This window comes from Elephas maximus, chromosome 6, assembly GCF_024166365.1.
Source record: "Elephas maximus indicus isolate mEleMax1 chromosome 6, mEleMax1 primary haplotype, whole genome shotgun sequence".
Classification (NCBI taxonomy): domain Eukaryota; kingdom Metazoa; phylum Chordata; class Mammalia; order Proboscidea; family Elephantidae; genus Elephas; species Elephas maximus.
In genome coordinates this window covers 29,471,896-29,494,751 of record NC_064824.1, presented here as the reverse complement: position 1 = coordinate 29,494,751, position 22,856 = coordinate 29,471,896, and the positions used below count along the sequence as shown (strand labels likewise).

The window sequence follows — 22,856 nt, the reverse complement described above, 5'->3', positions numbered from 1 at the left end:
ACCCTCACCAGTATCATTTTCTGTCTTGTAGTTTAGTCCAATCCCTGTCTGAAGAGTTGGCTTTGGGAATGGTTCCAGTCTTGGGCTAACAGAGGGTCTGGGGACGATGACCTCCAGGGTCCCTCCAGTCTCAGTCAGACCATTAAGTCTGGTCTTTTTACGAGAATTTGAGGTCTACAACCCACTGTTCTCCTACTCCATCAGGGATTCTCTGTTGCGTTCCCTGTCAGGGCGATCATCAGTGGTAGCCATCTAGTTCTTCTGGTCTCTGGTTTATGTGGACGTTTCTGCCAACTGGTTTTTTTAAACTGGTTTTTCAGGCACTGAGCCGGATATAACACCAGCTCAGATGACCAAGGCTTGGTGAGTCCCTGTCACCAAGTGGCTGACCATCTCCACTGAACTTCTCCCTGGGGAAAGCAATCTGCTCCCTGCCTCTGGGAAGTAGACTGAATTGTGTTCCCTCAAGACATGTGTTGGAATCCTACCTACTATACTTGTGGATATAATCCTGTTTGGAAATAGAGTTTTCTTTGTTGTGTTACTGCGGCTGCATCAGTGCAAGGTGTGTCTTAAATCTAATCGCTTCTTAGTCATAAGGAGCAGCATAGAGAACAGAGACGAGAAGCAAAAACGGGGGAAAATAGATGCCATGTGAAGATTACCAAGGAACCAAGGAACTCCAGGACTATAGAAGCTGAGAGAGACAAGGCTCTTCTGCCAGAACCACAGAGGAAAAGCCTTCTCTGATAGACAGTGCCCTGAATTCAGACTTGTAGCCTCCAGAACTGTGAGAAAATTAATTTCTATTCTTTAAAGCCACCCACTTGTGGTATTTTTGTTACAGCAGCACTGGGAAGCTAAGGCATGTAGCCTCTAAGGGATCACGACAAAGTCTTTTCTGAACGACTTTTTTCCCCAAGGAGATAAACCAGAAGAGATACAGAGATGATTCTGAATGCTCTTCCGGTTGGAACCAAAACCAAGAGCTAAGGTCGCATTAGATTTTACAGAAAATTCAATGAAACTGAGTCCAACTCTGTTATTTCAAAATGTATGCAAATTTGACCTAAGGTGGGTTTATGTTTATCTGATTTGTCTCTACATTATCTGTGAAGAAAAGTCTGGCTAAGTCAAATGAAAGAGTAAACAGGATGACAAGGCTTAACTTACAAAAATGTGTTCTTTTACAAGGTTTCAGTACATTCATTAATTACAAAGGTCTTTTCTGGTTCATTAAAACAATGTACTCACCAGAAACCAAACCCAATGCCATCAAGTGGATTCTGACTCATGGAGATCCCATAGGACAGAGGAGAACTGTCCCATAGGGCTTCTAAGGAGCGGCTGGTGGATTTGAACTGCTGACCTTTTTGGTTAGCAGCCAAGCTCTTAACCACTGTGCCACAATGTACTAGGAGAGTTAATTCTTATTATGAGATAAAACAGCATTTCTCTAAACTACTCTAATTTCCAATTTTGCATGAAGAAAGTAAGCCCAAGTCAACCAAATTAGTGAGCTAGATAATTATATAGCTTTAAGAATGGGATCCTATCTCAGAAGTCACCTAGTCTAGAATCTTTTTATTTTTTTGGTTGTTTAAAGCAGTTGAACCTTTTATTATTATCGTGGTAAAAATATCTGTAACAGAACAAATTGCCATTTCGACATTTTTTACATATGCCATTCCATGACATTAATTGGGATTCTCATGTTGAACGACCATCACCACTGGAACCATGTTCTCTCGTGAAATCTTACTGGAAACCCAAAGCTACGTCACAGATAAATTAGAGTTGCTTTGGCGGGCTGGGGCCCACACTGTGTGGCCCCCCTTCCCCTCCACAGCACCCCTCCCCTAGAACACCAAGGAACAGAGAAGAGAAATTACTGACCTCTGTCAGGGGTTGGCAAATCTTTTCTGTAAAGGGACGGATAGTAAATATTTTAGGCTTTGCAGGAACACATAGTCTCTCACATACTCTTTTTGTTTCGTTTTTATAACCCTTCAAAAATGTAAAAAACGTTTATAGCTTGCAAGTTGTACAAATGCAGGCCACAGGCTGGATGTGGCCTGCATGCTGCTGTTTGCCAACCTTCATTTATTTTTTTAACAGCTTTATTGAGGTATAAAACCAGTACCAACGGTTGAGTCGACCTCAGCTAATGGCAACCCCGTGTGGGCAGAGTAAGAGTGCACCACAGAGTTTTCAATGGCTGTGACCTTTCGGAAGCAGGCCGTCAAGCCTTTCTTCTGAGGCACCTGTGGGTGGATTAGAATCGCCAGCCTTCTGGTTAGCAGCCAAGCCCTTAGGCATTTGTGTCACCCAAGGAAGGCTTAGTGAAGTATAACTGACATATAAGAAGCTGTCTGGAATCAATTCAACAGCAACAGGTTTTTTTTTTGTTTTGTTTTGGTATACATGTAAAGTGAATAATTTTATAAGTGCTGGCACATGTATACACCTGTGAAACCTTCACCATAATCAAGACAGTGAAGATGTCCATCACCCCAAAAGTTTCCTTATGCCCCTATGTAATCAATCCTTCTCTCTCCCCCCTCCTCAAGCAACCAGATCTGCTTTCTGCCACTATAGATTAGTTTGCATCTTCTAGAGTTTTATATTCGTAGAATCACACAGTATGTGCTCTTCTTTTGGGTTTGGTTCTTCTATTCAGCATACTTGCTCTGAGATCAGTCACCCTGTCGTGTGTATCAATAATTCATTCCTTCTTACCAGTACCTTCATTTATATAAGCGAGGAATCAGATGACACCAGAGCTGGCCCAGGAAGTGGTCTCCAAGCTCCTCTACCCCACTGTCTCCCCATGTCATCTGGCTGCTAAGCTCGCCAGCGCTTTTCCAAAACTCTCAAACCTCTATGTGGCTACAGAATATGTACAAGTCTGGCTCCTCTCCTTTTCTATCAAACCCCCCTCTTCTAGTCTCCCTCAGACCCAAGAGCACTGGAAAATGCCCATAGCAAAATCATTACAAGTTGTATTCCAGCTTCCCCAGATAAATCAGTACTAAACTAAATCAAAAGGAGATTAATACATTCATCAAATTGTTACTAAGTGCTTGCTATATGGCAGGCACTGTGGTGGGTAAGCAAACCAGATTCAATTCCTGGCCTCATAGGGCTTGTTGCTGTTGTTAGTTGCTGGTAAATTGATTCTGACTCATGACAACCGAAAGTGTTACAGAGTAGAACCTCTCCATAGGGTTTTCTTGGCTGTAATCTTAATGGAAGCAGATTGCCAGGCCTTTTCTTCCACAGTGCTGGTGAGTGGGTTCAAACCGTCAACCTTTAGGTTAGCAGTTAAGCGCAAACCATTTGTGCCACCCAGGACCTTCCTTATAGAGCTCACCATCTAGTAATTAAGGAGAGACTGATGACAAAAGATAAATCAACACACGATTGCAAGCTGACCAAAATGACAAGGACGGGATGACCACGGTGCTGTGATAGGGATGGGCGAGGCGTGGCAGTCGAGGACATGCCTTAAGGACAGGCTGGCCATTGCAGGCCTGTTTGAAAAGGTCCGAGGCTTGAGCATGTGAAAGGACTGGCCATTAAAGAGGCCTGGCCAAGCTCAGGTGGCAGGAGGGGGGTGCAGGTGCCAGTGTAGCCACAGCAGGAGGAAGGAGCGTAGCAGGTGCACAGCAGGCCGTGGCTAACTCACAGTCTCCCTAAGCCATACTACTGCTACTGAGATGGGATTTCACTGTAAATTCAATGTGTTCTAAGTTTAAAATGAAACCATTGGAGGGTTTTGAGTAAAGGAATGACATGATCCAATTTACATTCTAAGAAGATGGCTGCTTTGTGTAGAATGGATTAGAGAAGGGCAGGGGGTTAGGGATGAAGAGAAGAGAAAGGCTGAATTATATTTCTGGAAGGTCTGCTGTCCCATTTTTAGGCTACGGCTAAGGGAGGGTCCATGTGCTAACTTGAGGCAATGCTTTAAAGTCACACCATCTTTGAGGTCTGCATAAAAAGGATTTTTCTGAATTGGGATGAGACTGACTTTGGTTGCAGCCAGACAGGTTATGGTTGGGGCAAGCCAGGCCCTTGGGGCCCACATCTGGAAACAATTTTAATTCCCCAAATAAGGAGTATTTACTCTTTGCAAAACTGGCTGCAGGACTGTTGCTGACCTTTCATTCTTACACAGGGTAGCCAGGAGCAGCAATTTACTTGTTATGCCAATATTTGTTCACAGTTTCAGCTACATGCTTAAGTCACCCATCCTTTCTGCATACTGGAATCTTTGGGCGGTACAAATGGCTAACAGCTGCTCATCAACAGGTTGGAGGCTCCAGTCCATCCAGAGGCACCTTGGAAGAAAGGTCTGGTGATCTCCTTCTGAAAAACCCCTATGGAGCATAGTTCTACTCTGACACCCATGGGGTCACCATGAGTCCTGTTCTAGTCATGGAATCATCTTTGAGTGGCAAAACCTAAGGGCAGAGAGCAGAAGAGCAGCTCTGTCAAGCAAGGAGTGGTAGGTAGGCCAGAACACCAGCTGTGCTGTGTGACCTTAGGCAAGTCACTCCAGCTCTGTGAGCCAGTTCCTCATCTATAAACCAGATGGTTAAGGATGATAACAGCTGCCCTCCCCACCTCAAAAGAAATTGGTGTGTACCACCTTACGTGCTAGCTGTGAAAGGCTCTGAGAAGTATCAATATGGCACAAACGTATGGCCTCTCCTTTTATCAATGCATTAGCTATAGAATAAGGGCTAGCCTTGCAGAATGCCTACTAGGAGGGTCCACTCTCAGTACTCGCTGCCTTGTCTTTGGAGTGACAGGGATTTTAGTAGTCACATTGCATCTTTCCAGGTATCAGTTATCCATCAGCCTCAATACATCGAACATGATGAAGAATGCTGAAAACAAGCTAAAAAGACCCTAATGAGATCCATGCTACTGGCCAAGTGTGGCCTCCAGAGACATACTTGGTTTACTTAGGCACAGCTGAGTTCAGGGGTCGGCAAACTTCTTCTGAAAAGAGTCAGACAGTAAATATTCTAGGCTTTGCGGGTCATATGGTTTCTGTCACAACTGCAGGTGCAGTATGGAGGCAGCCATAGATAACACAGGAATAAATGTGTACGACTATGTTCCAATAAAACTCTATTTATAAAACCAGGTGGAGCATTAAACGTGGCTCATGGGCCAGAGTTTGCTCACCCCTGGCAAGGTTTAAAAACTTGACTATCTTTAGGCAGGCTTACATTTGCCAGTTCCTCACAGGCTCTGAAGAAAGGCCTGGTGACCTGCTTCCGAAAAATCAGCCACTGAAAACCCTACAGAGTACAGTTCTACGCTGACACACATGAGGCTGCTTGCCAGTAGTCGGAACTGACTTGATGGCAATTAGCTTTTCACAGCCTCTATCACTGCCTCACACTCCCACCAATTCTCGCTTTTGTGCTTCCTATCTGGCCCCAGTAATGATGTTAATAATAGCAGCAATTATTTATTTAGACTTACTGTGTGCCAGGTGGAAACTCTGGTGGCATAGTGGTCAAGTGCCTGGTGGCGTAGTGGTTAAGTGTTACGACTGCTAACCAAAAGGCTGGCAGTTTGAATCCCCCAGGCACTCCTTGGAAACTCTATGGGGCGGTTCTACTCTGTCCTCTATGGTCACTATGAGTCGGAATCGACTCGATGGCAGTAGGTTTGGTTTTGGGTTTGGTGTGCCAGGTGCTGTTCTAAGTACTTTATAATGTTAACTAATCGCCACAAAAATCTTAGTATCATTTCTATTTTACAGATGAAAACGAAGCAAAGAGAAGTTAAGTAACTTGCCCGAGATCAAGCAGCAGGTGGGAGAGCCAGGATACGAGCCCAGCAATGCTCACATACTGCGTTGTGTTCTAACGTTTGAGAATATGTCCTGAATTCATGTTAAAACTTCACAGTATTTCTCATCTTTTAGGGCCTTTCCCAGTACAGAATGTTGGAATGATGTAATAAAATTGAAATACACTAGATTTTGAGTATTTAGATGAAGACCAAGGTAGACACACTGCCTCTCAGCCATCTGTTGGGGTCAGAAAACCAACAGCACAGAATTGTCTTTCACCCTGTACATCACTTGTATACCCCTATTTGTAGGATTTTTAGCTCCCCTGACAAGCGAGAGAGAACAATAGAAAACCGCGGCTTGGATCATTCTGGAAGGTGATGGATTCTTACATTTAGGAACAGCCATGTTTTTAAGTCCTAGAGATGGTTTGGTCGCACAAAAATATTTCCTCAAAAAAATCAAAACAAAACAAATGATGCCATCTACATACTAAGGCAGACTTGCCATATAAAAAGGTTTGCCTTGCTTATCTACGGGTCACACCCAATCCGGTTCTGTTCCTGCTGTGATACACAGTATGCAGAGGATCAGGTCACCTGCATAGGTAACATCTCAAATGCGGAGAGATTTCTAAATCCCACCCTAAATCTCTAGGCTCAAGTTGGTTAACACTTTCGGGATTCTGACTGGCATCCAGGGAGTTTCCTTTAAGTGGTAGTACTATTTTACATACGTGTGTGTATGTGTGTATATATAATTCACACACACATATATATATATATTATACATGACCAATAAAGCAAAAAAGCTTTCAGAACCAATTAAGATTGTTTTTCTAGGGAACCTGAAAAAGCTGCTGGAGACATCCAGAAGAAGATGGCATTTGAGTTACAAAGCAGAAGTGATATATTTCAAGGTCAAGTCTGCACAGGATGCAAGCTACTTTCTTCAAGCAGGTGCAAAGGGGAGAAGGGAGCTGTAGCTCTCTTCTATGAGCCTGAGTCGTCCTAAAATCAATGCTGCGATCCGTTCATTTCACAGCCAAGCTGAGAAGGAGAACACCCAACTTGCCCTTTTTAACCCGAGTCTGGCAGAAAGTCAGCTGAAAGATGCACTGTTGACACAGGGCCGATTCTGATACGAGGGAAGTAAAGATGTATAAATTCAGGGGAACATCTTAAATAACCATTTATAATCCGGATTGATTTTATTTTACTTGGTAGGGGAAAGTGTGAAAAGCATATGGAGAAAATAAATCTTATTTACCAGCCGAGGGTTTTTCAGCCTTGGTGCTACTGACATTTTGGGCCTGTTGATACCTCGTGGCAGGGCTGTCCTGTGCACTGCAGAATGTTTAGCCGCACGCTTGACTTCTACTAAATGCCAGTAGCACCCTGTCCCAGACAACCAAAAATGTCTCCAGACATTGCCAAATGTCCCCTAGGGGCAAAACTGCCCCCAGTTGAGAACTCTGTATTAGACTAAGGCAGAATTTTAGCCACTGATGGCAAAGACAGCTATCTGGAATTAAATCAGCTTCCCAGGAAACAGGCCAATTTAACAGTCCCTTCGGTATAGCTGGCCTCTTAGAACCGAAGGGGGCGGGCTGGGCAAAACTTTCCCTTTTCTGAACACGGGGTCAGAAAATCAACAGGAGGGAATGTTTTTTCACCCTGTACATCACTTGTATGAACCCATTTGTAGGGTTTTTAACTTCCTAGAAAAGGGAGATATAAGTTTCAGTTTATGATCATTCTGGAAAGCGATGGGCTTTTACGCTTAGGAACAGGCATGTTTTTAAGTCCTAGAGATGGTTTGGTCCCATAAAAATATTTCCTCCAAAAAAAAAGAAACCCTACAAACAAAAACAAATGATTCCATCTGCATACTAAGGCAGGCTTCCTATATAAAAAGATCTGCCTTGCTTGTCAATAGGTCACACCCAATCCAGTTCTGTTTCTGCTGTACCTTCCCCAGTTGCACTCTGGAAACCACATACCAGGAAGACAAAGGGGCTCAACCTGTTGGAAAATCTGGTTCCGTCTGTAGCCAAGAGCTTTATCCAAACTCCCAGTGGACATTTCTGTTTCTGAATTAGTTGAATAATGACCACTGACCATGATTATTGACCACAGCCAGAAGGATGTGAAGGTCACTGCCTTCCCCAGGCCAACGGAGCTGCCGACCTATGCAATTTCCCAAAGGATGGAGGAAAAGACTCATTTGCAAAAGGGTCTCTCTGCAGTGCCTGGCTTCAGAAAGGTATCCACTCCCAGAAGCAAGTACAAGCGACATTTTGGGTCGCTTCCAAAATGCAGACAGTGAGGGGTCTGTGATGCAGCCACTGTGTGGATGAGCAGATTCTGCCTTTATTAGATAACCAAATGCTGAGAAACCAAATCCTTGAACGTTCTTGTTTACTTCTGAGCAGATCCCATTAAGCCCTGGGCACTTGCCTTGATTACTCCCTGGATCAAAGTCAAATTAAATTACCCAGCAAGCTTCTTTTCAGGAAGAGACACACGCAGACTGACTCACCTTCCAGAAGCTATCCACTTTGCCATACACAAGGGACTGGTTCTGCCTTTTGATTTCATTAATGTGGTGAATGTCACTGGAGTTCAGGTGCTGCTCCACCACGAACCCCAGAAAGCTGTTGTCTGGAGTATGAGCTAATGCGAAAAAGAAGGAAAGGAGAGTTAGGGTTTAATTTGCAAGAAGAAATAACAACAAATGTAATACGTGCTATCTCACAAACGAGTCAATGTTTTTATTTTACCTGGGAGGGGTGGAAGACTGCTCTCTCCCATGTAGCCCTGGTAAAGCCTTCACATAGAACAGTTTTCTCCAAGATGGACTAACTTAAACCAAATCTTTTTCTTTTTAGCATAAAATACATTTGTCTAAAAGTCATTAAGCTGTACACACCCTCCTTCCTGTTGCCTCAGCACAAGGCTACCGTCTCCTGACAGAAACACCCTCATTCTGGCTTCACCACCTCATGGCCAGAGCCTTGTAGAGAAAGGCGCTGAATCAGTCAGTGGTTCTTAACAGAGATGCTGAAGGCTGTCATAAACTCTGATCTGACTCTAGTCATGCCACAGGCCTTCCGCATGACGACAAACTGTCCAGTTGGGTACAAAGGGATTGGGGGCAGAACCTGGAAATAATACTCTAAACTTCTACCTTCTCAAAAGAATTACTCATTGATGAAACATGCATTTATGCGAGTCTATTCAATAGGTGGATGATAGAAACACAGAGAAAAGGGGACGCTCACCGGGAAATGAACCACCCCAAAATACCAACCACTGCAAAAAAAAAAACAAAAACAAAAACCAGTTGCCACCAAGGCGATTCCAACTCATGCCGACTCCATGTGTGTCCGGGTAGAATTGAGCTCTACAGAGTCTATCAAGACTGTGACCTTTCAGGAGCAGATCACCAGGCCTGTCTTCAGAGGCACCTCTGGCTGGGTTTGAACTGCCAACCTTTCGGTTAGTAGCCGAATGCTTAACCATTTGCGCCACCCGGGGACTCTGTCCAGTCTATAGACTATACTGTTCAGGAAGAGACCAGTGTTTTTCTCTGGATCTCTCTCAATATTTCTGTTCAAAATTTCTCTATTTTAACACTTGACCAAGAGGGAAAACAACTCCAAACACTCCCCAAACATTTGTATCTTATACCTATCACTTAAAAAGAAATTCCAAGGGAGGCAACAACCAGAAAACAATTCTCTCTTGATTAAAGAGGAACGCTCCTCTCCTGGACATCGCTCCCGCCCAGAGAAATCTCACAGGTGTTCAGAAGATGAAGCCACTATTAAACGCAGCAACTGCTCTGCTGGACTCTGACCAGAGTCGGACAGCTATAACTACGTGAAGGCAGATTCCTCCGGGTAATGGAGTTAAATTCAGTAAAAACCACACGCTGCAGCTTCAACCAAGCTCATTTACGGGGTGGTTAGGTGGCGGGTCACCAAATGGAGCAAATAAGCCCCTTTCCTTTTGTTGTGGCTTTCTGGGGACTGAGGAGCCCCATCCCAGGTAAGGAAGCTGGCACAGAGGCCCTTTAAGATGGGCAGGGCGAAGCCCTATCCTCACAGCCCTGCAGCACAGAGGTGAACCCGCCAACACTGGCTCAAAGCCGTAAACTGCGGAGATGAACGAACTGCATCAAACCGTGTTGTCACCATCTAGTCTCCCAGGCTTCTGCCTAATGGGAGTGACAGAATGAGGAGATAATCGGGTTGTGACTGGGGAGTTGTGTTCGGTCTGGCCAATCTGTTATTTCATTTCTGCCTTTTTGAACAAGTGCCCAGAGGCAATGGCTGTAGTCGGCTGAAAAGTAAATTACTGAATAAATTCCACCGGCAACAAGAGGCAAGGACTGATTTTTTATTATTATTTTTTTTGGAGGAGCTGGAGGAGTGGAGATTTGAAGGGCCGTGGGGGAGGGGAGGAGAGCCCATGTACATACTAAACTACTAAACATCAATAGCAAAATAAAGCCAAACGAGTTGCCATCAAGTCGATTCCAACTTGGTTCAATAAGGCAGCCTTCAATACCTCATTGTAAAACATTCTGTTAACTGTGAAAGTTTCAAAATATAATCTGACACTCTAACCTTAGGGACCACTTTTTTTATATTTTAAAGCTGGTAGCATTTTAAAACCAGAAAATTGACACAGTGACTAAAGCTCCATGATTTAGATATTTGTTTCTGCAATCAACGACAGTAACAACTCATTTCATGTTATACTAAGGTATAGTCACAAATAAAACAGTAATTGTTAAAACCAAATATTCTCACACATATACATATACACATCTTTGTGTCAAAGACTTCCCTAGCTTATAGCTTGAATGTTGAGAGGGAGAGGAAGACATAAATAACCTATCCAAAATACCGATGACAAATGGTGGGATTTTGCTGCACTATGACCGCAATTTGGTACAAAATCAACTTTGATGCCATACGAAGACTGAACTACATCTATAAGCTCTCCTCTATCCAAGTTATCATCCAAAGCTTTTGTCTCTGCTCCTCTTTCCTGTCTTGAGATGTTAACTTGTGGATCAATGAGTGAGGCTTAGGGGCCTCAGGTGAGACTTGGGAAGAAATACAGGCAGCGCGTACATATGGCAACACATTTAATGTGCAGTGGCTTGAGCCCCCGTCAGGCCTCTCCATATATTTCTTCCTGGATAACTCTGAACCTATCATAGGACGCTGAGCCTCTGGGACGTGACGGATTGCTCAGCTGCGATTCACCCCAGCAGGTGATTCTGAATTAACCACAGGCCCCAGGGTGGCTTGCTTCCACAGACCTGAACAGCAGCTGGCTTCCTCCCTGGTAACATCTGCACAGAGAGTCTAGGTCTTAACACAAGCATTCCCAAATTGGCTTAAAAAAAGCCACATATACAGACTGGTGCTATCTGAAATGGCTTTTTTGTAAAGATTCAACCTCAGACCAAGCTTTCTCTTTGGCTCTACCTTAAGATGGCAAGCAGACATCAGCTGTGTTAGAAGGATTTCAAAGAGAAGGCATTTACATTTCAAGGTAAATCAAAGAAATCCCATCATAAACAAGATGCAGGAAATCCTCTACTCTTGGAAACCACTCTGCCCGAGGAAACAAACATATGTGATTAAAAAAAAAATCCCTGAAGGTTGAGTTCTATGTGCTGACTTTTGTGCTGAGTGCTTCATAGTGATGATCTGATTTTATACTCATGACAACCTTCTATACAATGTTTGCACAGATGAGAAACAGAGGCCAAGAGTTACTTACACACTACCTAAGCCCACATGCTAGGAAATGGCAAGGTTCGGATTCCACCAGGCCAGCTGGCTCCAGAGCCTAAGCTCCTTAAACCATTCCAATGCACAGCCTAGTAGTCCAAATATTTTATTATCTGGGCTCTGAGTATGGCAGTGGTAGAACATGCTTCAGAGGAAATCAACATTATAAGATAGACCAAAATATATATGAGACCCAGTGTATATATAAAACCAAACCAAACCTGTTGTCAATGAGTCCATTAGGAGTAGAACTGCTCCATAGGGTTTCCAACGAACAGCTAGTGGCTTCAAACTGCTGACCTTTAGGTTAGTAGCAGAGCTCTTAACCACTGTGCCCCCAGGACCTCCATACACACACACACACATATATGTATATGGAAACCCTGGTGGCGTACTAGTTAAGTGCTACAGCTGCTAACCAAGAGGTCGGCAGTTTGAATCTGCCAGGTGCTCCTTGGAAACTCTATGGTGCAGCTCTACTCTGTCCTATAGGGTCGCTATGAGTTGAAATCTACTTGACGGCAGTGGGTATATATAAATGTATGTATATATGTATATGTATGTGTTTTTGTGTATACACACACGCATATATATGTATATATGTATATAGATATATAGTTTTGCCATCCTGCTAGACTTAAAATGAGCCATCCCAAAGATAGTGAGACATGGCAGCAGCAGAACCAGGAGACCTTCGTGAGATGGTACAGTGGGCTTCCCAGCCCATGGAGCAAGGCGGTTAACAGTGGGTGTGCCAACCCATGGAGTAAGAGAGCTGAGAGCTTTGGGTACGAGGGTTCCTGGTGGAATGGGTTGCCTCTGGGCACTTAGTGGCAGAGCTAGGCTTGCAGACCCATGGAGCGAGAGAGCTGAGCGCCTTCAGACCAAGGCTTGCTAGTGGAATCGGGTACCCCTGAGCACTTCCTGATGATGCTGAAGAGCTTTGTAACACTTGCCTAAACAGGTCAGGGCAGAGGCTGTGCTGAGGGTTCAAGAGGCTGAGGACCAGAGAGATGATTTTTTTCCTTTTTTTAAAATTGTACTTTAGATGAAGGTTTACAGAACAAATTAGCTTCTCCTTAAACAGTTAGTGGAGATATTGTTTTATGATATTGGTTAACAACCCTATGGCATGTGAACACTTTCCCTCCTCGACCTTGGCTTCCCGATTACCAGCTTTCTTGTCCCCTCCTGCCTTTAGTCCTTGCCCCTGGGCTGTTGTGCCCCCCTAGTTTCACTTGTTTTACGGTCCTGTCTAATCTTTGACTAAAGGGTGAACCTCGGGAATGACTTCATTACTGAGCTAAAAGGGTGTCCAGGGTCCATACTCTCAGGATTTCTCCAGTCTCTGTCAGGCCAGTAAGTCTGGTCTTCTTCTGTGAGTTAGAATTTTGTTCTATATTTTTCTCCAGCTCTGTCTGGGACCCTCTATTGTGATCCCTGTCAGAGCAGTTAGTGGTTGTAGTTGGGCACCATCTAGTTGTACTGCACTCAGTCTGGTGGAGGCCATGGCAGATGTGGTCCATTAGTCCTCTGGGTTAATCTTTCCCTTATATCTTTCAGTTTTCATTCTTCCTCGCTCCCGAAGGAGTGATACCAATGGAGTATTTTAAATGGCCACAAATAGGCTTTTAAGATCCCAGACGCTACTCACCAAAGTAGAATGTAGAACATTTTCTTTATAAACTATGTTATGCCAATTGAATTAGATGTTCCTGAGACCACGGTCCCCTAAGCCCAGCAATTTGGTCCCTCAGAGAGTCTGGAGCTCCCATGACCTTGCCTTGTTCAAGTTGTACTGGCTTTCCCAGTATTGTGTACTGTCCTACCCTTCACCAAAGTTACCACTTATCTATTGTCTATTTAGTGTTTTTCCAACCCCACCCCTGGAAGGAGAGAACTTGCCAAAAAGTTTTACAATGAGAGGGTTTGCTGTTTTTTTCTAAACTAAATCAGAGGCTTTAGTTGCTTGAAAACACGGAACCAAACGCTGATGAAAGTTGATAGGCAGAGATGGGAAGCAGTGAGATGTTACCTCAAAACAGATGAAGAAAAAAAAGAAAAGGACCAGACAGACAGCTCTCACTAATTTTCTGACTAGAAATGCGACCCCCATTCCCAGGGATAATCCAGATGATCCAGAACGTTCCACAAGTGGGGTTATTACTTCAACTGACAAAAAGCCAACATCATCCAACTCTTCTTCATTGTCAAAGTAAATTTTTATGATTTTGGTATTTTTTTTATGTATGCATGTATGTATGTATTAAAATATATCTGTAGGTTTATATCAATGTTTCCAACCCCCAAAGACAAATAAAGATCAGATTTATAAAGATACTGAAAGGCAATAATAATGAAAACTAAAAAAAATAATGAGGTATTTGACTTATGTCAGAATTGAGTTACAATGGAGTCATTGCAACGGAGCTCCATTGTCTAAGTCGGAGACTACCTGTACATAGTATTATCCCAATTTCTTGAGTAAGTTGTACCATATTTATGACAGGCCAAGCTGATCTTTTTACATGAAACATTTTTACAAAACTCCCTTTTGACTAAGCTGATTGGACAGAAATTCTGTCTGATAACCACAACCAGTTGCCATTGAATCGATTCTGACTCACAGCAACCCTGTGTGTGTCAGAGAACTGCACTCCATGGGGTTTTCCATGGCTGATTTTTTTCTGGAAGTAGATTGCCAGGCCTTTCTTCCATAGTATCTCTTGGTGGACTCAAACCTCCAACCTTTTAGTAATCAGGCAAGCACATCAACTGTTTGTACCACACAGGGTATTCCTGTCTAATACACCCTACCAAAAGACAGTTGGGATGTTTTCAATTCTTGACTATTTAGATAAATGAATACTATACATTTTTTTTACATTACACCAGAAGGCATTTGGTAAATATTAATAATGGTCTTAGAATAATTTAGGAAAAACATTTTTCTTATTAAGAAAAGCATTATTTTAAGCACCGATTTACAAATTATTAAAAATTGGCTTGATGGGCTCACTAAGCAGATTACACCAATGAGTACTTTCGAGAAATACCATCAGCTTTGCTTGAATAATTCATTCAACAACAAACATTGTAGAGAGCTCTTCTGAAAAACCAGGATATATGCTAAGTATTGACGGACAATAACAGAAACAGTCTATGGGGATGACAACAGCAACTCAAACGATTAGATAGGAACCTTAAGGGGCAGTGAGTTCATGTCAATGGAGGAGGAACAACTTAGAAAAAGAGGGTAGGAATGGTTGCATAACTCAAAGAACGTAATCAATGTCACTAAATTGTACATGTAGAAACAGTTGTATTGTGTAGGTTTTGCTGTGTATATTCTCAACAACAACCAAATAAAATTTAGGGAAAAAAAAAGTCTCTGGGTGGTGCAAATGATTAATACGCTAGGCTGCTAAGCAAAAGATTGGTGGTTTGAGTCCACCCAGGGGCTCCTCAGAAGAAAGGCCTGGAGATCTACTTCTGAAAGATCAGCCACTGAAAACCCCGTGGAGCACAGTTCTACGCTGACACACGTGACGCTACCATGGGCCAGAGCTGACTGGATGGCAACTGGTCGGTTTAACATAAAGGTGATTTCTGCTCTCCCAGGGCTTAGAGACGGCATAATAAATGAAGTATACATCATATTCACCAGCAGTAATCATATCCTCTTTTAAACTAAGATTCAAAATTTGTGTTAACACAAACTGATCTTTCTTCCAATTGCACAAAACCTCCCAGGTCTGTTTTTTTCCTACACTAAGTCCCAAACATCTCTAATAAGTACGAATATTCGTTTTTTTAATCATGATAAAATAGATTTTATTGCCGAAAAAAAAATTTTGCTGTTTCAAGAAGTCTTACCTGTACAATTCAGTGACATTAATGACATTCACCATGCTGTGCAACTCTCACCAGTCACCATTTCCAAAAATTTTTTCATCACCACAAACAGTACCCCTTAAGCAACACCACTCCTCCCTCCATCGCTTGGCACCACTGATAAACTGTTGGCCTGTGCATTTCCTGTTCTAGATATTCCATATAAACGGAATCCTACAGTATTTACCCTTTTGAGAATGACTTATTTCACTCAGATTAACGGTTTCAAGGTCCATCTGTGTTGCAGCATGTTATCAAAACCTCGTTTCTCTTTATGGCTGAATAGTGTTTCATTGTATGGATGTACCACACTTTGTTTATTCATTCATTCCTTGATGGATACTTGGGCCCTTCCCACCGTTTGGCTATTGTGAGTAATGCTGGAATAAACACTGGTGTACAAGTTAACTGTGGAGTCTCTTTTGCAAATATTTATTTTAACAGGTTGTCTGTTTGGCCTTTAACTGAAGTGGGCCCTACAGTGTTGCATATTCTCATACCAAAGAGCAGAGACCCGAGAGCGAGACTGGGCTCTTCTTTCTACCCTCACAGCCAGGCCATTACCAAGTCCTGGGATGTTGGTTTCTCAAAATCCATCAACCTAGTCCCCTTTTCTTCCCCTTTCTTAGTCTGAGCCTCAATGATTCTTGCTGAGACTTCCACAACAAATAAGCTTTTCTTTTCTCTAAATAGAAATGGTTTTTATCAACTTTTTTCAGGTAATAGAGAAAGGCTGAAGGCAAAAAAAAAAAAAAGAGAGTGAGAGAAGCCATCCATGTCCTTGCCATCTAGAAATAAGCACTATTAGTGGGCTTTTTTCCCAGGCTTATGGATTATTATCTTTCAGACCAAAATTGAATCCTACTACACCTAGGTACTCTTTTGTAAACTTCTTTTTTCACTTGCACATTGAGCCATAGGTTAACGACCGCAGCTCATCACTGCTCGTTAAAGCAGCGCAGCGCTTCCCTGTTTGATGTGTCTGAAGCCATTCCGTCAGGTGTGGACGTCCTGTGGTTCTGATCGGCCCAGCATCCCTTTGTGGAACTAACCGCCTTTTCCAAACCATGCAATTCTGTCCTGTCCAGGTGGTGGGAGCGCTGCCAATTCTGACCCCAAGTTTCCTTTCATAATTCCAGGGGGCACATAACCCACAGGACGCGACCCTAACTAGTGATCAGTTGGGGGTTGTGTGTATGATCCAAGCCCAGCCAATCAGTGTCACCATGACTTGTCAGAGGCACTTATGAAGAAACCGTTTTTCCATTGTGATTACTAAGCTGGCAGGATGTAAGTCCAGAGCTGCAGATGGTCACCTCTGCACCCCTAAGGATAGTCCACGTGAGCAGAACATAACCCAGGGAAAGAACAGAGCCAGGATGTCCTCTCAGCCCTGAATCCAGCTGTGTCCACAGTCAGTTCGACAATTCCTGGTGACAACATTTCAAACAATCAGATTTTTACCAACTTGGTTCTGGAGTGTGGGGCTGCCATTCACGAGTACCAGTGGGATGGGACCAGATGAGCTGTCCAAAGCTGAGGGGGTAGGGCTGCCATGCCCACGGGGCAGGAGAACAGGGCCTGCCAGGGCCGAAGGGGTGGAGTAGCCACTCCAGACAGACTAGGAGAATGGGACTATCCAAATGCAAGGGAGCAGAGTTGCCATCCCACTGGGCCTGGAAGGCTGAGCTGAAGCCCAAAATGGAGGGACCTCCATCCAGAATCCAGACAGCATGGCTAACACCCAGATTCTGGAGGACAGGACCACTGCATAAATGGTCTCAGGGAAAAGAGGATTATTTTCAAGCCTTGAGAGCTAATGTAATATATTGTGCTGAGTTGCTCGGTACCTGTTATCCCTTCTTTCCCTTTAATTTCTCTCATTTGTAATAGAAATGTCTACCTTGTGCCTGTTCCACCACTGTACTTTTGAAGCAGATAACTTGTATTATACATTTCATAGATGAAAAGAAATTTTGCCTCCATATGGAATCTGGGCTTGGAATTGATTTAAGACTTTTGGGATGATATGATGGCATGAAAGTGTTTGCTTTACATGTAGCAAGGACATGAATTTTGGGGGACCAAAGGGTAGAATGTTATAGACTGAACTGTGTCCCACAAAAATGTGTGTCAACTTGGCTAGGCCACAATTCCCAGTATTGTATGACTGTCCATGATTTTGTCATCTGATGTGATTTTCCCACGTGTTGTAAATCCTACCTCTAGGATGTTAATGAGGCAGAAGTAGAGGCAGGTATGTTAATGAGGCAGCACTCAATTTACAAGATTAGGTTGTATCTTGACTCAATCACTTCTGAGATATAAGAGAGAGAAGTGAGCAGAGAGACAGAGGGATCTCCTACCACCAAGAAAGCACAGCTCGGAGCAAAGCTCATCCTTTGGACCTGGCGTTCCTGTGCAGAGTAACTCCAAGACCAGAGGAAGATGAACAACGAAGACCATCTCACAGAGCCAACAGAGAGAGAGAAATCTGTCCTCTGGAGCTGGTGCCCTGAATTTGGACTTTTTGCCTCCCAAACTGTGAGAGTATAAATTTCTCTTTGTTAAAGCCACCCACTTGTGGTATTTCTGTTATAGCAGCACTAGATAACTAAGACGATATCCATCACACAACTTTTGCCAGCTCAACTTTTCATAGTTGTACAATTTATTGACATCACTTAAAATAATCAGCTGTGTAACTCTACCTTTAATCAGTGTGATTTTTCCAACACTGTTAACCCTCATTCCCCCCTGATCCCTAGCAGTCACTAATAAACTTTGATCTCTATACATTTGCCTTTTCTTGTCCTTTTATATAAATGAGGTCATACAATATTTGTTTTTCTGCAACTGACTTATTTCACTCATCATGTCTTCAAGCTCCATTCATACTGCAGCATGAATCAAGACTTCCTTTCTTCTACTGGCTAAAAGTAGTATTCCATTGCATGTAAGTACCACATTTTGTTTATCCATTCATCTGTTGATGGGCATTTAGGTTGTTTCCACCTTTTGCCTACTGTGAATAGTACTGCAATGAACATTGGTGTATAGGTTTCTGGTTTCAGTCTTTTGGGTATATACCTAGGAGTGGAATTGCTGGGTCATATTAAAAAAAAAAAAATTTTTTATGGTAGTTCCATTTTTAGTTTTTTGAGGAGCCTCCAAACTACTTTCCACAATGGCTGTACTATTTTGCAATTCTCAAAAGCAACTGGAGCACTGCTGGCACAATGGTTAAGAGCAACGGCTATTAACCAAAAGGTCAGCAGTTTCAATCTACCAGTCACTCCTTAGAAACCACAGGGGAGAATTTGACTCTATCCTACAGAGTCGCTATGACTTGGAATCGACTCAGTGGCATTGGGTTTGGTTTTTGGTTCTATAAATGTCTATTACATCCTGTTGGCTGATACTGTTGTTCAGTTCTTTTATATCCTTGCTGATTTTCTGTTTAGTAGTTTTATGAGTTGCTGAGAAACATCAGCTATTTTTTTAAAGGTGGATGGAGGACGGGCCTATGGATTGGTATGTCATACAGTAAATAGAGCAAATTCTTAATTGTAGACTCTAGGCTGTGGATTTCGACTGTACAATTCTTCCATCTTTTCTGTATGTTTAAAAAATTTCATAAGGAAACACTGAGGAAGAATCTTGGCTGCCGTCATCTTCCTGATATTGAGGCTTATTCTGACAATGATGAAACTGATACAATAGAAAAAAAAAAATACTGGAAAACAAAGTCAGGTCACAATAAGTAATCTGGTTTTAGAAGTCATATGTACAAGTGTTGTATTTCAAATTTCCCCAAAAGTGATTTTTTTTTTTTTAATGGTAGTGATGCTACGTCTTTGAGAGAAGGCTAGGATGCAGACTAAGGAAACTATAATGTGCAGTTGAGTAAAGGAGGTGAGTGCCTGGACTGTTGGCAGAAAGTGCACCAGCGTGTCATAAAGTCATTTATGAGGGGATGGACTCCTTAGAAGAATACTGCTTAAGAAGGCAGAGATTCAGACTAGAGGAGCCGTGAGGCTGATCCTATTACTCACTGGTCTGCACAGAAGTAAAAGGCAAGAGTCCTCATGATCCAGCCTAACGACTAAAAAGGCAGTATGAATATAAATAGCTCCTTTGTTTTCATGCCGTAAAAAGAAAATTGTATACGGAGGTGACTTATCCTTGGCTGAAACCAACAGGTTTACCATGTCCATGAGGGTGAACTGGCTTATTTCTAAAATTCCTGCTTTGTCAGGCAATATTTTTGGTACCTAAGCCATCATTCCAGTTTGATCATGCAAATAAAAATGGCTCTGCACCCAAAATTCTGGGAGAAATTCAAAGAATGAGAACATGAATGACAAGAGCAAACAATATGGTTTCAACAATTCTTATAAGGCCAACCATGTGGATAAGTTTTGTGGGAGACGGAAGAGAGTATGACAAGGCCACAAGCCTTAAATTTGTACAGTATTTCTTACCCTTTCCTACACTGTTACATGGACTAAGAACAGAAAGGCATTATTGTTCACCTAGCTTAATTCATTTAATAAATATTTTCTGGACAACTAGTATGGGCCAGATACTCTTCAATGTGTTGGAGTTTCAGTAATGAACAAAACAGAAAAACATCCCTACCTTAGATTCTGGAGCTAAACACCTCCAGAATCCCTAATTTGTTCTTCACTCAACTCTGTTACAGCTCCCTGGCTTTGCACCCAAATTTCACATGTACCAAGAAATGCTGAATATTCTTCAGCCTTGACTACACTACAGAACGTGAGCACCCAGAAAGCAAATTCTCTAGTGTCTTCATATGTGAGTGACAGCCAAAACTTTGCAGGTACTCAAAAATAAATAAACTCATATAAACAGTGTTGCTTAGAGACCAAGGAAATGCTCTGATAATGAGATGCCTAGAGAGGCTGTTAAGCAGACTGCTAAAGGTTTCTGAACTTTTTCAACTGTAGGATGTAAAAATAGGTCTGAAACAAAACTTGCCTGAAACGAGGGAAGAGGAAACTCATAATCTCTGCTATTGTTACTTCCAACCATAGTTTCCATTTCCAGGGAAAGGGAGGGAAGCACTCAGTCAGATAAAGACGTTTTCCCACTGCTGGCGTTTTGACACAGCCAGATGAACTTGTGAAGTAGGATGTCATGCAGATAATTAGAACTATCCCAATGCAGGATAATCCAAGCTGCAAGTCATCAATTTCAGAGTTTCATTTTGCTCTTCTAAATGGTATAGGTAACTGCCTTCTATTTTATTCTTCTCTGTGACTAAGTTTCTTGCATTTATTTATTGATGTATAATGTACCTTGTTTGGGATTATGAAAAATAAAAAGATTGCCTTCGAGAGCTTACAACAAGCAGCATGCCTAACAAGCCACAGTTGGCCGTACCAAGCAGACTGAAAGAATGCCTAAACTTAGGGGCAAGCCAAATGCAGAATAAGCAGAGAAAGGGCAACAACTAATTCTCATCAAGAAATAACAAAAGTATCCCAAAATGAATACAAATTAGGAGATACCACTTGGTGGAACATAAAACAGCCTTGTAAAGAATGGTTTAAAAGTCTGAGCAGAACTCTGAAAAAATTATGATTTAGTAAGTGGCGGGGGGGAATCACTGCCTTTAAGTTGATTCCAATTTTCATAGCAACCCTACAGGACACAGTAGAACGGCCCCACAGGGTTTCTAAGGCTGTAAATCTTTATGGAAGCAGACTGCCACATCTTTCTCCTGCGGAGCAGCTGGTAGGTTCGAACTCTTGACCTTTTGTTTAGAGCCGATTTTAACCACTGCACCATCTTCTTGATTGTTGATATGTTTGCGTCAATGGATTATGCCAATCCATCTCACAGTTTCCCTTGTTTTCGCTGACCCTCTACCATGATGTCTTTAGTGATTGATTTTTCCTGATGATGTGTCCAAAGTTAAGTGAGCTGAAGTCTCACCATCCTTACTTCTAAGGTGCATCCTGGATGTATTTCTTCTGAGACTGATTGGTTCGCTCTTCTGGTAGTCTGTAATATAGTCAATATTCTTCACCAACACTACAATTCAAATGCATCAATTCTTCAGTTTTCCTTCTTCATTGTTTAGCTTTCACATGTATATGAAGTGACTGAAAAGACCATGGCTTGGGTCAGGCGCACCTTAGTCTTCAAAGCAACATCTTTGCCAGAGGTCTTTGAAAGCTGATTTGCCTAACACAATACATCATTTGATATCTTCACTGCTACTTCCATGGACATTGTTGATCCAAGTAGAATGAAACTGTTGACAAATTCAATTTTTTCTCCATTTATCATGATGTTTATTAGTCCAGTTGTTAGGATTTTCATTTTCTTTACATTCAGGCATAATCCATACTGAAGGCTGTAGTCTTTGGCTTTCATCAGTAAAGCGCTCCAAGTTGTCTTCATTTTTGGCAAGCAAGGTTATGTCATCTGCATGTTACAGGTTGCTAATAAGTCTTCCTTCAAGCCTGATGCTGTGTTCTTCTTCATAGTCACATAGTCTAGCTTCATAGAGTAGTTGTTCAGCATATAGATTAAGTAAGGTGAAAGGGTACAACCCTGAAGCACACCTTTTCCAAATTTAAACCCAGCAACATGCCCGTTTGAATGACTGCCTCTTGATTCATGTACACGTTCCACATATTCCACAAATTCCAGAACACAATAAAGTGTTCTGGAATTTCCCTTCTTCGTAAAGTCATCTATAATGCGTTATGATCCACACCGCTGAATACCTCCATAGTCGATAAAACTCAGGTAAACATCTTTCTGGTACGCCCTGCTTTCAGCCAGCAACCACCTGATATCAGCAGTGATATCTCTTGTTCCATGTCCTCTTTGAATTCAGCTTGAACTTCTGGCAGTTCCCTTCCAATGTACACCTGCAGTTGTTTTTGAACTACCTTCAGCAAAATTTTGCTAGTATGTGACATTAATGATATTATTTGATAATTTCCACATTCCATTTGATCACCTTTCATGTAAAAATATATATGTGAAAAACATAAAAGGAAAAATCCCTAAATGATAATAATGGTTCTGTCTGGAGCTGGTTCCATTTGGGGTTTATTACAAAAAAGAGGGAACATCTCCTTCCACCCAAAAAAGTAACCCATAACCCCAAATGGAACCATTATTATCATTTTAAAATTTGATTCGAAAGTCTGAGAAAGTCATTTAAATAGAACCTTAAAGAAAAAGTAACATTTTGCTGTAAGGGTGATTTGAAGGAGATGTTTCTGAGTGGCATCTTTTAGAGACCAGGAAGCTGTGGGTGAGGCTGGGACCAGGGCTTGGGGA

General features: G+C 42.3%; 1 protein-coding gene across 5 annotated transcripts in view; it reads right to left on the bottom strand.

Moving 5' to 3' along the window:
* Positions 1-22,856, bottom strand: part of MGAT5 (alpha-1,6-mannosylglycoprotein 6-beta-N-acetylglucosaminyltransferase) — a 425,977-nt gene that overhangs the window by 98,828 nt on the left and 304,293 nt on the right. For all 5 annotated transcript variants that reach the window (XM_049889210.1, XM_049889214.1, XM_049889212.1 and 2 more), the window contains one exon: positions 8,360-8,493. In XM_049889210.1, coding sequence (XP_049745167.1) covers positions 8,360-8,493 — 134 coding nt within the window. The remainder of the gene's footprint in view (positions 1-8,359; positions 8,494-22,856) is intronic.